Source organism: Choloepus didactylus, chromosome 7 (genome assembly GCF_015220235.1).
Source record: "Choloepus didactylus isolate mChoDid1 chromosome 7, mChoDid1.pri, whole genome shotgun sequence".
Taxonomy (NCBI): domain Eukaryota; kingdom Metazoa; phylum Chordata; class Mammalia; order Pilosa; family Megalonychidae; genus Choloepus; species Choloepus didactylus.
The window spans coordinates 64,965,597-64,983,740 of NC_051313.1; the positions used below are offsets into that span (position 1 = coordinate 64,965,597).

Here is an 18,144-nt window from a genome sequence, read left to right on the forward strand (position 1 = left end):
TCCAAATCAGCACATGCAGCTATTATTAAATTATTGATTACAATTTCTTAAACATATGCAGGAGTGATAAATATGTTAATTGAGTATTTGGAGTGATAAATCAGATTTCTGATTATTCTGGGAAGATTTATGCATAAATATTTTTTAATTGTCTAGTTTAATTTCTGATACAGTAAATGTTGATAAGAGATTACCCAAATAAACACATTTCTTTGGGGTCCTCAATAATTTGAGAGAGTAAGGGATTTAAGGACCGCTGCACTAAACTTAATATCAAATTATCTACATTGTTTGTGTCGAAACAGTATCTCTGTGGCTGGTGGGAATATAAAATGGTACAGTCACTTTGGAAAACTGTTTAGTGGGGAAAGTTAAAAAAAAAAAAAGAAAAAAGACAAACAAGGAAAAAAAAAAAAAAAAGATGTAGTGCCCCCTTGAGGAGCCTGTGGAGAATGCAGGGGTATTCGCCTACCCCACCTCCATGGTTGCTAACATGACCACAGACATAGGGGACTGGTGGTTTGATGGGTTGAGCCCTCTACCATAAGTTTTACCCTTGGGAAGACGGTTGCTGCAAAGGAGAGGCTAGGCCTCCCTGTATTTGTGCCTAAGAGTCTCCTCCTGAATGCCTCTTTGTTGCTCAGATGTGGCCCTCTCTCTCTGGCTAAGCCAACTTGAAAGGTGAAATCACTGCCCTCCCCCCTACGTGGGATCAGACACCCAGGGAAGTGAATCTCCCTGGCAACGTGGAATATGACTCCCGGGGAGGAATGTAGACCCGGCATCGTGGGATGGAGAACATCTTCTTGACCAAAAGGGGGATGTGAAAGGAAATGAAATAAGCTTCAGTGGCAGAGAGATTCCAAAACGAGCCGAGAGGTCACTCTGGTGGGCACTCTTACGCACACTTTAGACAACCTTTTTTAGGTTCTAAAGAATGGGGGTAGCTGGTGGTGGATACCTGAAACTATTAAACTACAACCCAGAACCCATGAATCTCGAAGACAGTTGTATAAAAATGTAGCTTATGAGGGGTGACAGTGGGATTGGGAATGCCATAAGGACCAAACTCCACTTTGTCTAGTTTATGGATGGATGTGTAGAAAAGTAGGGGGGGCAGACAAACAGACAAGGGTACCTAGTGTTCTTTTTTACTTCGGTTGCTCTTTTTCACTCTGATTGTTGTTCTTGTTATTTTTGTGTGTGTGCTGATGAAGGTGTCAGGGATTGATTTAGGTGATGAATGTACAACTATGTAATGGTACTGTAAACAATCGAAAGTACAATTTGTTTTGTATGACTGCGTGGTATGTGAATATATCTCAATAAAATGATGATTAAAAAAAAAAATAGCATTATACATAATACCTTATTATCTAGCAATTCCACTCCTGGGTCTTTACCCAAAAATTGAACATGTAAGTTCACAAAAGACATGTACAAAAATGTTGATTGCAGTTTTATTCATAATAGCAGAAAAAGGGAATGCCTATCAATAAGGGAAAAAATACCCAATTATCTCTGGATTTCTTCTTCTTTTTATCAATCCTTAAATATATCTGCTTCGTAAGTGTGCCACTTCTGTACTGGTTAATACCTCATGACTCACAAGATGAATTTCATTAAAGATTATTCTTTTTGATTTCTAATTTATCTTTGCTCTATATTGCTCATTTTTAATTTATCTTTGCCCTAAATTACCAAAGACCCTAGTCCTCAACTGTGTTAAACTGTGGAGGCATTTTTAGGACTCTTGCTTTTAGAACACAAAAATAACTCTTGAAATTTGTTGCAGTTCACCTAATATTGCCAAAAAATTTCACGTTGGACATTTGCGTTCTACCATCATAGGTAAGTGGTATTTGTTTCACTGAAAATAGTAAACATGCCTTTGGGGGGAAGCATTTGGTAATACAGTCTAATGGTTTGATACTTAAATGACAAAACAAACAAACAAAAAAAGCCTTCAAATTGATATAAACCTAATGCTAATTGAATATTACCTGGTGGGGAAAAAAAAAAAGAAAAATTGGTTTAGAAATGGGAAAAAGAAATTGATCTCAAAACGAAAAGATTAAATCAGAAACTAGTTTTAACTGTTATGTATGTCATGATTTTCACTTTATGAAAATATGTATGCATATGGAGAAGAACCAGAAGATATGAAAATGGAAATAGTTTTGTGGGAAAGATAGTAATCCCCCTCTTCCCTTTTTTTTTGTTTGTCTATATACTTTGTATTAAACAAAGAAACTCAGTCTTCCCAGGGGAGCTGGAAAAGAAGGTAGCTGCAGTAATTTAAGCCAAGAATGTGGATTGGTCAGGATTTATTTTGCAGAAAACTAAATCCACTTCAGTAAAATTAGGAAGGGATGTCATACAGCATTTTAAATGCTTTGGAGTAAGCTGACGTAAATGACTCCCAAAACCACACTACAATAGCGTGACCGTTAAAGGAGCTACTACCTCTTCCACAATCAGGAATCCACTGCTCCAGAGTCACACTGTCACTGCCAGGTCTTCTAGAATTTATGTTAGTAAAGGAGGCGTCTTCATACCCTTTCTTGCAATATTCTTTGAGGTTGTGACAGGACACTAGGACCTCTGTTAGTGGTACAACAAAAATTAAAACAAACACCCCCACAAGTGTAATGGTCAGAAAAAATACAAGTAGTTCCACCTCGTGTCACTTCCACCTTAAATATTTGCCAAGTATCTCTGATTGCCTGAACCTAAATCATTTCTGGAACCCTAACTGCAAGAGGTTCTAGGAAATGTTAATTTTCAGGTCTCCAGCCTCTGCAGTATGTGAGTGTACACTGGAAGAGAGTGGAATGGATGTTGAATATCAGACTGCCACAGGCAACACAAGAAAGTGAAGGCTTTAGACAACTGCAGGCTGTCTGTTAGGGAACAGACATATGGAGGATGGACTTCAGTGATTGAAAGGAGATGGAATGAGCTATTTAGGAAAAAAGCAGTATGGCACAGGTTCTTTAAGTCTTGCCAGATTATATGTTTCTTGTTAATTACTGAGATTGGTTGTTTTTGTTTTGTTTTTCTGAACTTGGAATTGCCTTAGAGTAGTAATTACTTGAACCTATTTTCCAGACTTCTGTGAGTGTTGATGAAAATTCTGTTCTTGTGAAAATTGTGAGATTCTTTGAAATAACTGCCCCCAAAGTAATTCCTTATTCCCTTTCGATAACATAGATGAAAATTATATTGGGGTTCTGGTAAAAAAGATTGAATTGGTGAATTTTGTGTAAAGAATTTTGTGTTATGCTTTTGTAATAGAGAAGCACGTGGTTCTTATGCCAAAACTGATAACAAGAATGAGAAACTTTATTTTATTAATTACTAGGAAATTTTATAGCAAATCTCAAAGAAGCATTAGGACATCAAGTAACAAGAATAAATTATCTTGGAGATTGGGGCATGCAATTTGGTAAGTATGTTTGAGGTCTTATTTTTCATTTCATTTAATTGTAAGATTTAATTTCTTTTAATGTCACATCACTTGATCATCTGGACAGAATATAGAAAGACTGTCAGTGGTTGAAGCAGTGCTTTCTATCTATTTTTTTTTTCCTAATGGTCCTTTTGCATAAAATCTTATTTCTACTTATTAGGGTAGCTCTTACCACGCATGTAAGTTTTGGGGGAGGAAGCTTTACATATTCAGAGCAAGACCTGCCAAGCCCACGTTTAAGAGAAGTGGCTTACATTTATTAGTTAAATACAGAAGTGATCATACAGGGAAGAAGTAAGTAAGTTTAGCTAAATACACCTTTCTGAACCACTGCCCTACCATTTTGAATCTAGTGATGTCCAGCCTCCCTGCCTGAACTCTCATTACGCTGTAGATCAGTGGGCCAGAGGAACAAAGTGGCATATTTTGGCTTCCCCTTTAACTGCACAGGGGAGGGTCAAAAGGAAAAGAGAGGAAACAGGAAGTGAGGAAATAACTTTACAATTGAGTGCCACAAATGATCTCTAATATCATGACTTTATTCAGAACCATTCCTAGCTCATATAAAACAGAAATCAAGGAGAGGGGGCGGCAAGAAAAATGGAGTTGTTAAGGTAGTGAAGGATTGGTAGCATGGGAAATATAAGATTTTTAAATATCTGGTACCATGTGTATTTTAAGATCCTGCCCCCTAGAGTCACTTCTATAAAGCATTCTCCACCACACAGACATATCCTTGCCCACCTTCTCGTGTTCCTAGTACCCAGTTCTACTCAAATAGTTATCTGTCTTATATTATTTGTGTGCTTCTCTCCCTTGCTAGACCATATGTGAAAGGCATGGACTATGATATAATTATTTTTGCATCCACAATGCTTGGTACATAAGAATGACAACTGAATCTGTCCTGGGCAGTATTTTTCTATATTAATGCAAAAGGAAGGTTGGGTAATATTTTAAAGCTTCTTTAAAGTGTAAAATATGCATTGCCAATTCAAACATTCTCTGATTTTATATTCCATATCCAGTGAAATGAAATCATAGTTTTTCAGAGAAAGGCCAGTTCATTTGAAGAATTTTTTTCATGACATGTTTATCATGACCTTCTCTTATTAATCATAGCCTTCTAGTTAATAGAAATCTTTTTTCAGACAATAGAAAGGGTAGAATTTGAACCTGTTACCGTGCACTTACTGTTCTTTGTGGAGGAATCAGAGAACATGCCTTGCATTATACAGATTCACCTGCAGTTCACAACAGCTGCTAGTCAGAGGTTTAGGCTCTAGGCTTGACAGTCCAGATTTAATAGGTGGCATCCGCTTTATATTAGTTTGACCGATGTAGACATTTCACAGGCATTAGCAAATAATATAATTATGGTATTTGTTATGTTTTAGTTGCAGGATTTCATTAAAGCAGTTTTTTCTCTAAAGGCCAACTCTGGTTAATTCTCTGTCAACACTTCCATTATAACCATCATTGTTGAAGAGTTTTCATTTTGGCTGTTTGAGCTGTCCCCTCTTGAAAGTTGGCAGACAGTTCCTAAGCACAAAATTAGTTTTGGAAAATGTATTAGATTGAATGCTAAATGGAACTGGCCCTTACTTTTCCCATTTCTGTTTTTTAGAGCACTCTGGGCATCTTTCCACACCCTGCTCCCAAGGCCCTGAATCATAATCATATTTGCTCTTGCTTGAGAGCAAACAGAGCTGGTACATATTTCAGTCCTCCCCCTCGTTCCCATCTCAGCTCTGGAGTATTGTGTATTCTTGTGTTCAATAGCATCCCCTTTTCTTCTCAGCCTTGTATGGGATAGTGTACAATACCAAGATCCGGCAACAGCTTCTTTACATCTGAAGCTTGGTGATAGATTATTGTAGCAACAGATTTGTTTTTAAAATAATAAAACTACTTATTACTGTTTTTGGCCGCAGGCTGTGTATATCCTTTCAAACTGAAATTGTTATAATGTTTTAGCAAAACACCTTGAGTGTAAACATGCACAGTCCATACTAGGAAATTTCATTACTAGTCTGAAAACCTCAATTTGTATTAAAAAAAAAAAAAAGATTAAATTGTCGCAATCCCTGAAGTCTGAATTTATAATCAAAGACTGGAAAAATATAATTGACAGAACACAGATATATATATATCCAAATAAAAGGAGAATTTTTGTTGTTTGATTCCTCTGAATCAGGGAAGTAATCAGGGATGTTTCAAGTTGTCTCTTTTTTTTTTCCTTCAGTTATGTATTTAAGGACTAATATAACAGAAGACCATTCCTAACTTTATTTTAACTCCTCCAGGTTTTTAAAGAAAGTTTTCAAAATCACTTCACATCAGTTTATTTTCACAAATTTTGAGTGCCCAATGTCTAGCTTCATGATATCCTTTCAGAGAGTAGTTGTTCAATGAATGTTTGTCTTATTAATATCTGCTACGGAAGCATTGGGCACTGTTAGGACAAAGATAAATTAGTCCTAGACCCTACCTTTGATGAGCTCATATTCTGTTGGTTTTCATGAAGTTAATTTCCATGATCTATCATATATTGAATTTGATTTGCATCAGTTAATAGAGTAGAGGAAGGTGATAGCCTATGTTTTGCAATAGTTCTCAGGATACATAATTATGAGAAGTTGATCTTTTCATAGAATTATACCTATTCCCTGCTATGACTGTCCTCTACTGTTCCTTTTTATAATTTCATTTACTGATTATTATGCTAGGTCTTCTGGGAACTGGCTTCCAGCTGTTCGGCTATGAAGAAAAACTCCAGTCCAATCCTTTACAGCATCTCTTTGAAGTAAGTTGACAAGGAACAACATTAGCAAGTGCTTGAACTTTTTTTTCAGAGCACTGTGCCTCTTGGTAACATATCTTTTATCCCCAGAGGTTTAAAAAAATCTATTCCTTAAAACAAGGAGCCAAACTTAATTGGACATGTTGCTTTTATTGTACCAGGGAATTCTTTTCATTTTCAAATCCAAGTCTTTATTACTATTTTAGTTGATTTGCGACTCTAGTTCTACAGATATAGAATCTTCTTAGAAATAAACACACTGAGTAACAGTTTTGATACAGAGAGAAATTTCTTAATATTGTGTCATTTGATATATATGTACTGCAGCTTTCTTCCTGGATATAACTGGTAATTCATTTAGACTTGGAAAGCATGTGTATATACTTTTTGTTCTTTTTTCTGGTGGTCATGGTGGGGCATATGTGTTTCTCTCTGAATTTGTGTGCACTTTTTTAATTTATATCTTTCAGGTTCCTTTCATGACTTTTGCCTGGTTTTAACTCCTTTTTATTATTCTACTTCCTTTGTCTCTTGGATACTTGAGTATCCTTGACTTTTCCTGGAATTCACTAAGAAACTCTTCTTGTCCAAGTAATTTCCAGAGATGTGTTTCCTTTTCGTTGTTCTAGTTGTTACCTCTGCTATCGCTGGTCCTTACAAGCTTTGTAGGTGACATACTAGGTGATCAGACTAAAGATGCTATGCCTGTGTATGAGGAAAAGCACTTGCCAAAATAATGCTTTACTTCTCCAGCCAAAAAAGAGTGCTTCATCATTTTCCTTTTGATTAAATGCTTTTTTTTCCTGCCCCTGGCTTTGTAGTTAAATTTCACAAAAACACATTCTAATTCTCAAGGATCTTTAAAGGTTTGTAATTTCCCCCAAAGTCCATGCCTACAGTGCACTATAAATGCTTACCTTTTGATTTATGTTAACCAAAATATTTTTCCCTCTTCCCCACTGAGTTTAGATTGTTAGATAAGAGTTTAAAAAGTAATAACTTTTATGGTTGTCTTTAAATAAGGCATGCCCCACCCCCTTAGTTCAAGGAATTTTTAAAACTTTGAATAATGGGTAATATTTTTTACCACAAGCTTAACAAACTTTTCATCATATCTAGACTTCCAGACACAAACCATAGTACAAAAAGTAGAAATGCCTGCAGTGGAGACCTTGTGTCATTGTGAGAACATTTTAAGAATTTAGAGTACAGTTTGACATGTAAGAGTCATCCTTCTCCCACAACCTCTCAGAAGTTTTCATTTAATCCTGCAAATAGTCAATCTTTTTTTTCCTATAATGTTTTATACATTTTAGTGAAATTTGTTCTAAGATGCCATAGAAACCTAAGCATATGTTTCCTTCTGTGCAGTTTAGTACCATTTTCTGCCTTTTGAGACTCATAAAAAATGGGAGAGCACACATCTATATTAGAGGTTGTTAATTGATGGGTAAATGTAAGGAAAGGACTGGGAGGGCAGGGGTGCTTCTTTGATTAAGCAAAAACTCCAGGGACAACGGCATTGCTTCCGTTAGTGTTCTTTTGGGTAATAGCTTTGTAGGGGAGTAGCATTTATACCTACCTTGCTTAGTAATAGATGACAGAAACCCGTTAGAGTGCTCACCTGCTCTCTTCCTTCTTCCTCTGCAGAGTCTAAGAAGAAAATGCAAAGTCTAAAATGACAACCCTCTGGGTTATTATATCTTTATGCTAATATTTGTTGACACAGTTTTCAGTTTAAAATTATAATTGTTACTGTACAGTACTTTCAAGAACAGCTTTTACCATAAATGAGAAATTGTTTCCCTTATTTTTCTATTTTTGAGCTTTAAACAAATATTAACAAATGGCATTCTCTTCCTAAAAGAAAATATGAGTCATACAAGCCCCTAAGTTTATTTAATGGCTGAAAGATGCCTTTGCATGCCCTACAGTATCTGAGAGAGCATAGGTATAATACAGATTATCTCCGTCATCTTTCCAGGTAACCAGAATTCATGAGCAGAAAGTTAGGGATAGTGGCCCTCAGCTTGGTAAGTGTTTGGTGTCATGGCATAGGTAAATAATTTATGTATTGACTGATGGGAAACAAAACTTTAGAACGGTCTGCATTTACCTTTCTTAGTTATGAAAAACAATTTTGTTTGTCAGAGCTTTATTCAAACTCTTGGATTTTTGCTGGTTGGATTGTAGTTGGTCAAAGCTCTTTGGGAATAAGGGCCATGTTTTCCTGTCTTTTATCACCAGTCTCATATACAGTGCTTTACACATGATTGACATCAAGTAAATGTTGGATTGAATTTGTCCCTGTAGTTCTCTTTTGCCCCTTACTCTAACCTTTACTCAAGTTGTGGTATATAAAACCTAAGATATAGCTCCAGGGAAGGGCTAAACTACTGCGGGATACACCAGTTACCATTTGTCAGAATCAGACTCAGTTTATTGAAGAAGAACCTGAGGGCTAGACACATAGCACTGCACTGCCCCACACTGGCACTAAAAAAAAAAAAAAAAAAAAAAAAAAAAGCCTTTCTGAGCCATTCATTTCCATTTGTTATAATTACTCACATGACATTTTCCTTTCTTTCACCTCCAAATTGCTGTACCAGGAACACAATTAGTAGTTCTGTTTTGGCAGTTTCACCCCTTTGGCATATTAGTTTTGAATTTGGCTGAGGTTATCCGGTAGCAGATTTTGTGGCTCATACCTCCCTCTAAATTGTACCACAATCAGTATCCCCCAGTTTCAGTTTCTCAGCCAGGTTAGAAATGATATTATATGATAGTTTTAGTCTTTTCTGCGATGAAAACATTTAACACCCACTGTCGTTTCTCACCTGCATTTCCATTTTGCTGCATTTGCTTGACTGTTGGTTTTTCTCTGTACCTATATAGAGTTATTTCTTTTCCCATGACAACTGACTATGTTGTGCATGGACTTAGGACTTTTGTTGGCTAACATTTGAAATTTTTTTCTTTAATTGTTCTAATTTATTTGTTGCTTTCATGAAACAGAGAAATGGTTTTGTAATAATTCTTCCTCCTCCCTGAATTGTCTGATGAGTTAAATAAACTAATGTATTTGATGTTTAAAATTCATGCTAGTGATTCAATGAAAGCATTATCAAAAAGCTTCTCCAGTTATATTGTAAAGTAATTTCTTATGGTAAAATGTGAACAAGTATTAAATCTAAACCATGAGTATTTGAGTGTTATCACTTCTGTTTTAATAATTTTGACAAGGAATCTCTCAGAATTTCTCCTAGATTTAAGCTACTTGAATAGATCTTGGTAACAGCTAATACAGTACCTTTAACAACATTTGACCTAACTTTTGTTTGTTTGTTTTTGCTAGAGAAGTTCTTAGAACTTCACTCTTTGTTGCTTATTAACGCGGATTTTGATAATCATAGAAATTCCTCTGAAATGTAAGGGCAGCCTCTTATATGAGGTAAATATCATGCCAGTGAAGTATATATTAACCCTGTACGCTAGCAAAGACATTTAGAAAGATAAGATGATACAGTAACATGAATAGTGTACATTTTTTTCAAAATGACCCTCACAGAATTTCATTATTTCTATCCTTCCTTTTTCTAAAAGGATTTAAGGTATTGGAGTGATAGGCACTTAGTAAAAGAGAAATAGAAAGTCAGTGACTAATGTAGTACTAGGATTGATTAACAGATTTTTACCCTGTGCTTCCCTGTATCAGTAGCAAAAACAAATGTAATACATAAACAAATAGAGCAAGATTAAATCACCAGTTTGATGAGTGGTAACATTTTCTTGCTCTCATTTTTAAAAACCTGGAGGTACTATCTATTACTCAAGAGATAATGCTTTTCCTGACTTTATATTGTCAAAACAGTTTCTCAAGCTTAAGTAAAGAAAATAATTCAAGACTAAATCGATTCTAGACATGTGTAGGAATATTTATGCATTTAGAAATTTTTGTTTTATGAAGAATTAGATTCAAGACCTTTTTATTTGTTAGGTCACATTACTTTTTTCAAGTATGAATTTTTCTCCTTAGTAACACCTATATGTAAGAAGCAGCTCAAATTATTTCTAATTAAATCTAACCTAAGTAATCACTTTTGAATGTGGTGAGAGTGAATTTAAGTCATTGTTAGAGATTTCCCTCTTTCCCAATCATACAGAGTTCCCTAGGCTCCTGTGTGCATCCTGGAATGGTCATGGAGGACTCACTTGTCCTCAGTCCACACTGGTTACAATTGCCATGCCCAGTACTCAAGCCTACCTGATGCCTTGAAGGCATGCAGCTCTGCTTGTGTGACAAGCTTCACATGGGATCCTTGCTAAGGCCCTGCTCCACGAGCTGAGGCCAGCCTCCCTTTGTGGTCACACTGTGAGCCATTTCCCTCTGAGAACCTGCTACCACCCAGGGGCTGCCCAGTTTCTGCTATTCCTGGGAGTGTTCCACACCTGCTCCTCGATCTAGGCTATTCTTCCTATAATCTGGAAGCCTCTCCTCACTCTTGCCCTGACCATCCTCCCCAGTGCTGCTTGCCTTTCTCCCCTACCCTTACTCATTTGAGACAACTCAACAGTGTTTCATTTTACACTGTATTCTCTTCTAAGAATGAGGGTGGAAAGACCTAGCAAGGCCAAAGTACAAATTAATAACTCAGTAATTATTCCACCACATTGAAACATGCAAAAAAAATTTTTTTTGAAATGAGAAATGTTGCATTTATTAAGCACTAGCTTATGGTGATTTACAAGGAGGTAGTTATCACCCTTGATATAGATGTAGGGTTTATTACCTGTGATTCTATATGTACGGAGCATAAAAATAGAAGATTCCAAATATGAAAAGGCAAATGGATGATAAACTACTGATTATATGCTACTAATGATATATTAAAAAGGAGAAATTAGATAATTAATAAGTTAAATACTTCAAAGGAGTTCCTTTTTTACCTAGCAAGTTTTGCCTTTATTGTTAAATGTTTAAAGTATTGATATTTTGAAATTTAATATATAAATTTGTTTGAATCTCTTTAATATTTCATTTAACTTTAGGAATCTGTGTCAACTAGAAGTCCTCCAAAAAATTTCTGAACAAGGCATGAAACAACATTTAAACAAACATCGAACTTGTTTTTTTGAATTTTAACCATGAATTTAGTAAATGTTCTTTTCTAAACAATCAGATAAAAATTAAATGCATTTTAAGATAGTGTCCAAGTTATGCTAACCACCCTTACCAGTTATTCTCAGTGTCGTTACGATAAAAGTAACCAGGGGTGGAAATAGAGTCTGGCATCCAGAATTAAAATCCTGTTCTTCTGGGGCTAATGGTATTCTAGAAGCAAACCTAAGGGATCAGGGGTAGGAGGACATTATTTATTACTTTTATTTTTCATGTTTATTGCTTTACATTTGGACAGTCATATACTTTTTGACATTCCCAACATATAGAAATAGTAGTAAAAGAGAAGATTGATACTCCTCTAAGAAATCTAAGACATTTGGCTTATTCCCTAATGCTGTTGGGTTTTGAATTCTAGTAACCAAAAGAAAAATGATTTCCATCCTCAAAAATACTTTGCTAAGCCAAATTGTTTTTCATCAAACCCAAATTTACAATTTCCTTTATAGTCCCTTTGTGTCTAGATCTAGCCTCAAAAGGAGGCTGTCTTCAAAATGCATAATTTCCAAGGGTAAAAGGTTCATAATTACTATAAATTAAAACTGTCTATAATTTTAGAAGTGTAGAATATTACATTTATTTAATAAATAAAGCAGCATGTCCTTCCTAAAACTGGTAAACATTAATAGTTATAGCTTTATATTATGCATTTACAGGCAGATTGTTAAGTGTTTATTGAGATTCTTGTTCTACTTGGTATTGTAAATTGATTTTCCATAATCTTTGTTTAATAACTACAAATTGTTGAAATGCCAAGATTCTCCAGGCATTAGCAAGTTTTTTGTTTTAGTTGTTTCTATTTGAAATTTTAAGAAAGGGTGGAGATTCTAGTGGAGTTTTTCTAAAAATATCGGAAGCTTGAATATGTTAAATTTTTAAATGTTTACCCATTTGAGTTTAGAGTCAGCTTTAAAAATTAGCTTAAAAAGAAAACAAAAAAAGAAAGACAAAATGGTTTTATCTTCTGAAAATGACATTTTGTGTATATTTGCTAATATATTTCATGCATCTACATGCGCATATGTGACAAATCATTTTTGCACATATATGCATGTATTTCTTCCTGTAGGCTGGACTGCTAAGAACTGTCAGATGGGTAGGTCATTCAAAACTCAGGATGTTAGTAGTTTACTATCTTACAGTGGTCCTTTCTCAGTTTTACATACTTTACAAAAGTCTTCTTTCACTCTTTTCTAACTCGCATTGTATGACATTATTCATGATTTTCTAATAAGAGCACAGTGGAAATTAACTTTTTATGATATGTGTATTGAGGGTCTACAAGGTCACCCATAAGGTCAGGGACTTCCTAGGAGGATCACAGCACTTAGCATATATATAATTTGATTTATTACAGTGAAAGGATACAAAACAAAATCAACAAAGGGAAAAGGTACATGGAGAAAACCTTGTGGAGAAAACCAGGCTCACACTTCTGCAAGTCCTCTCTCAGCAATTAAGAAGTGCTTAATTCCTCCAGTAGCAAATTAGAAGCTCCTTACCCAAGGTGTTTATTGGAAGTTAGTCACATTGGCATTCTATGCCTAGAACATACCCAAATTTGAGACTTCCAGAAGGAAAACAGGTGTTCAGCATAAACCATTTTGTTTGCATGAGCAATTTAGGTGCCTCGAGCCTTATTTATCAGGGTGGTGGGAACACTCCCAAAATCCAAGCTCCCAGATGCCAGCCAAGAGCCAGCCTTGCAAGTAGGCCTTTCTAAGGATTGCAGTCTTAGGCCTGCTATGTTAACTCTTTTCTGCACAATATGCTTTCAAAAGAAGAAAAAGTATCTTTTTAGCATAAGATAGATGTTTACTGTCCTATCCCTTTTATTGTTAGTCTCAAGTGGGTGTAGGCTACATTACTGTTGTCTGAGTTTATTCTCCTGCAGTAAAATAATCTTTTCTATCCAAATGTTGCTGCCAAGATATCTCAGTGTTACTATAAGAATTTAGAGCCTCATGTTTTCAATAGTGTATATGCCAGTTTTTTATTACTTGCAAGTTATGTTAATAGCTTTCTGGAAATAATAGGAGGATAGTAAAGTTTTCATTCATGTTTCAATCTGGAAATGAGTTATAATTTGTAAGTAAAAATAACTAAGAAAGAAGCGTAACCTCAATACCATTTGGTCTATAATACTGATATTTTAATGTCATTTGTTAACATCGCATGTTGGAGACTGGAAAATTATTAAAAATGAGCCACATAACTCTGCTCTTGTCATTGGGTAGGTGCAGAGCAAAACCAGCCGAGACAGATGGTGCTAAAAATGCTGCAGAAGTGGGTGCTCTACACAGTTCTCAGGAGCCCATGTTGAAGTGTAATTAAGCTAATTATCCAAAAGGTCTTCCTTACTTTTTCCAAGACCACCTAATTTATTTGTCTTTCTCAGATTTCAGAGAACATTAAAAAAAAAAATCTTTCATTAAAATAATTGCTAAGTTACCTTTTGGCCTTTTCTTCAAGACATCCTCTTTTCTTCAATAATAATTTGGCATTTTGAAAACAGAAGAAATGCCAACTTAGTCTAGAACCAGGAATTTTTAACTTGAGTGTCTGTGAACTTGGATAGGAAGGAAAAGCTACATTTTATTTTCACTAAACTCTGAAATTTAGCATTTTCCTCTTTACTAAATAACAAATTATTTTTTTAAAAGATTTGGGTGTTTTTCAACGTAATTGATTTCCTTTGTAATCCTATGTATGTTGTTTCATGTATTTAGAAACATTTTGAGAAGCAGTCCAGAGGTTTCACCACGGGTCCGTGATAAAAAACAAAAAACTTAAACACAGTGGTCAGGCCACTTGGGTAAACATTAAATGAGAATTCTCAGAATTGTGCTTTGTCTTTAATGTGTCTTGCTTATTGAAGATGACAGTAGCTAGTAATGTACTTCATTTAATTTATTATTTTACTTTTAGGTTTATGTACAAGTTAATAAAGAAGCAGCAGAAAACAAAAGTGTAGCAAAATCAGCACATGAATTCTTCCAGCAATTAGAAATGGGTGATATGCAAGCACTTGCACTGTGGCGAAAATTTCGGGACTTGAGCATTGAGGAGTACATTCGGATTTATAAGGTACCTATAGATCCTCCCCCTTGCTTTTCTGTGGTGTGGTACAAGTCTCAACTGGAACTACGATGTAGAATAGCTGCTCTTTAAACTCATACTTTAAGAATAGATCTGTCATTGGACTGAAAGTTAGGGCTCAAATATTGTTCTTTGGGCCGAAAGTTAGAGCTAGTTATTTTAATAATCCTGAAGCAATGTCAGGTGGCATTCTGATTCTTCCTTTCAGTCTGACTTTTCTTCCTGTGTTCTATCATTCCTTCACTTTTTCTTATTCATTTCCATTTGCTTTGTTATGCTTGCATGTGATAGGTACAAATTCACTCACTTAACAAACATTTGTTGGGGGGGATTCAACAGTGAATAAAAGAGAAAAATCCTTGTCTCTGGGATCTTATATTCTAGCAAAAAGACAGAAATCAAATGCATAAAACAAGAAACGTATACAATCTGTTAGATTGTAATAGATGCTATGTAGAAAAATAAAGCAGTAAAGGGAAGATCGGGTATGCTGTCTGCAGCAGGATGAGGATGGGCATTGAGTTTTAGTATCAAGGGCCATGTGGCTGGAGAGAAAGAATAAGCAAGAATAGTAGGAGAGGAGGTTGGAGAGGTGGTAGGGTGGGGCATAAAACATAGGACATTCTTCGGGGCTGTCCACTAGAACTTTCTGCCGTGATGGAAATATCTGACATCTATGCTGTCCAATATGGTAGTCACTAACCGCATGTCACTGTTGAGCACTGAAGTGTGACTAGTGTGACTGAGGAAGTAAATTTTCAATTTTATTTAATTTTAATTTAAATAGCCATATGTGGCTGGTGGTACCATATTGGTCAGCATAGTACATTGTGAGGACATGACTGGTGTGGCAGGAGCCACTGGAAAGTTTGAGCAGAAGAGTGGCTTGAGCTGATTTTTGTTTTCTCCATCTGTGTGACAAGCTGTATGGCATTCAATTCTTTGTCTTAGGGTAAGATAATGATAGAAAATTTACCTAACCTTTTTCTTCCTTTTGTTTCTAAACCTTTTTAGCGTCTAGGAGTACATTTTGATGAATACTCGGGAGAATCATTTTATCGTGAAAAATCTAAAGAAGTCTTAAAGCTGCTAGACAGTAAAGGACTCCTACAAAAAACAATGTATGTCAGGTTACTATTCTTGAGTACAGTTATTTGTTCTTCTTTGAAATTGGTATTGATATATTCTTTCAGTAAGGACAACAGAATGTGATGTGCAGCCTCCCTGGCATTTTAGATAGTGTTTTTTGCTGTTCAAAGTACTTTCACACATGCTGTCTTTTGTTGCCACAGCACAATTCTGGTAAGGTTTGGAGAGAGGATGTTTCTTTACATCCTCTTTATTTACATGTGAGAAAACTGAAGTATGGAAAATATAAGAGGCCTATCTGAGGTCACAAGCCTGATAATGGTGTAAATGGAAAAGGAAATAGAACTCACATCTTCTGACTCAACCCTGACTTTTTTTTTTCTTTTAAATCCCATCTTGTTTCAAAAAATATTTGTTAGTTCATGAAAACAGGTACTATTCTTCAAGTTATTGAGACAATAAAATGAGGAAATTGGGGAGAAAGTACAGGAGAATTAATATGAAGTCAGGGAGAATGTTAGTACATCATATAACACACACTGAGATTCTGTTTACTTCTTAAAGGTAGGTTACTCATTTAGCTTTGAGCTTCCTCAGAGGTCAACCAAACTTAGACAACTAGTACCAGTCATAACAGTTCATGGATCTGTAAGATAGAAGCAAACTAGTTGCTTAGGAAAAGTGCCACTTTTCATGGTACTAAAGAGCAATTTCTCCTGTAATCCTTATAAGGAAGACATGTAGAATGTGGATAATAACATCCTCAGCAATGTCCTTAAGGAAAATTTTTTAAATGGTAGTATATGCAGATCAGGCAGGAAAAACAGTAACAAAATTTTGTGGTTTCACTACTTGAGGGTACTTTCTGGTATGCTAAAAATTAACCAAGTATGGAATGTTACAATAAGTTGAATGAGAATAAGAGTTTATGATGTTTCATGGTTAACTTTCACCTAAACTGCAGTTGCACTCTCATCTTAAAACTAAGGTATTAAAGATTTTATCTAAGTGCCTTGCCCTAAGGTACAGATTTTTTTTAAAGTTTGAATAAGCAAATACTACACCATACCCATTCTTAATAGATTCACAATCACATTCCTTCAGATTAAAAAAAAGTTAGATAACCAAATATCACATCATACCCACTCTTAATAGATTTATAGTTGTGTTCCTTCTCGTTTTTCTTCGTTATTGATTAAAGCTAGAATTGAGACTGCTTACTACTACTTGGGGAATAAAAATAGCTTCTGTTTGCCGAAGATACTGCTATAGATGTTATACTTTTAAAGGTCTTAATTTATTATGGTGCTTCAGAGTTACCCTTTTTGCATTTCTAGAAAAGGACCAGCTATAGTAGATCTGTCTGGGAAAGGTGACCCCTCCTCAATTTGTACTGTAATGCGAAGTGATGGGACTTCTCTTTATGCAACGAGGTTTGTATCTTTGGTGAGGATAAACATTAGCATATGTACTTGATTTCGTGTTCTTTGTGCTAAGATTAATGTTAAGACAGTCATTTCATCCTCAAATTGTTACCAAATCCTAGTTGCAAGTTCCCAAATCTCTTGCTCTCATCATTCAAAAAGTAGTTACCAGGTTTCTATTTAGTGCCAGCACAGTTCCTGAAAAGATTTAATATTCTCAGAAGAGTGGTTAAAAAACTTTTGAATTAAATATCATAGGATTTCCTTAGGTGAATAGACCATTCTACAAACTAAAATTGAGGTACTCCATAATCAACCATAAGTATTTACAATTACACATTGGTAGGAAATACCAATAATGTATACAAGAAGGTGGTAGTGTTGGCTCAGTGGAGTCCTCTGAGCTGTAGAGACCATTTTACATGCACGTAAGTACCAGACCTCATTGTGATTGTGGTAAAACGGGCTGAGAGAGTAGGCCATGTCACTTACATTTTTTTTTTTCTCTATCACCATAACTGGCTGCTGTGGAAAAGAGCAGTTTCTATTAATCAGTAAGAACTGGATTTCTCAAGCATTCTAATTTCTGAAACAAAGCTAATAGGAAGGAGAAGAAGGTAAGACAGTTAAAAAACCACACAAGCAAAACGGCTATATACAAGCACTGCTGGCAAAAGCCTCTCCTGTCTCCCAAGCCAGAATTTTATATTATGACACAAACTACTTTTGTAACATAGTTGAAGTCATGATATGTAGTGGTTACTATTAACTACCATCACTTATTCCAAACAGCTTTAAACAACCAACTGACCTTTTTACTGCCCCTTTTACAATTCATCTCTTCTTTTCTTTATTTTTTGGGGGGCATTAACCTTTATCAGTTCCATGCAGTTGGTGTTAGGAAGTGAGAAGGACCTAAAAATATGAGGTATATTTATTTTTCTAGACACAAAAATATATATAGTAAAGTTTTTTTCTGTGCCAACTAATTATTGCTGGGCTGGTTAAAAAAACCCTTAAGCAGAGGTTTTAAGAAATGTGTCCACTCAGAATAGAGGCTCCATGCCATAAAGGCTCT

At 35.4% G+C, this 18,144-nt stretch overlaps 1 protein-coding gene across 5 annotated transcripts in view; it reads left to right on the forward strand.

The window, feature by feature from the left end:
• Nucleotides 1-18,144, forward strand: part of RARS2 (arginyl-tRNA synthetase 2, mitochondrial) — an 85,665-nt gene that overhangs the window by 54,976 nt on the left and 12,545 nt on the right. For all 5 annotated transcript variants that reach the window (XM_037842627.1, XM_037842628.1, XM_037842625.1 and 2 more), the window contains 6 exons: nt 1,796-1,851; nt 3,365-3,448; nt 6,202-6,278; nt 14,383-14,541; nt 15,568-15,674; nt 16,980-17,075. In XM_037842627.1, the coding sequence (XP_037698555.1) occupies nt 1,796-1,851; nt 3,365-3,448; nt 6,202-6,278; nt 14,383-14,541; nt 15,568-15,674; nt 16,980-17,075 (579 nt within the window). The remainder of the gene's footprint in view (nt 1-1,795; nt 1,852-3,364; nt 3,449-6,201; nt 6,279-14,382; nt 14,542-15,567; nt 15,675-16,979; nt 17,076-18,144) is intronic.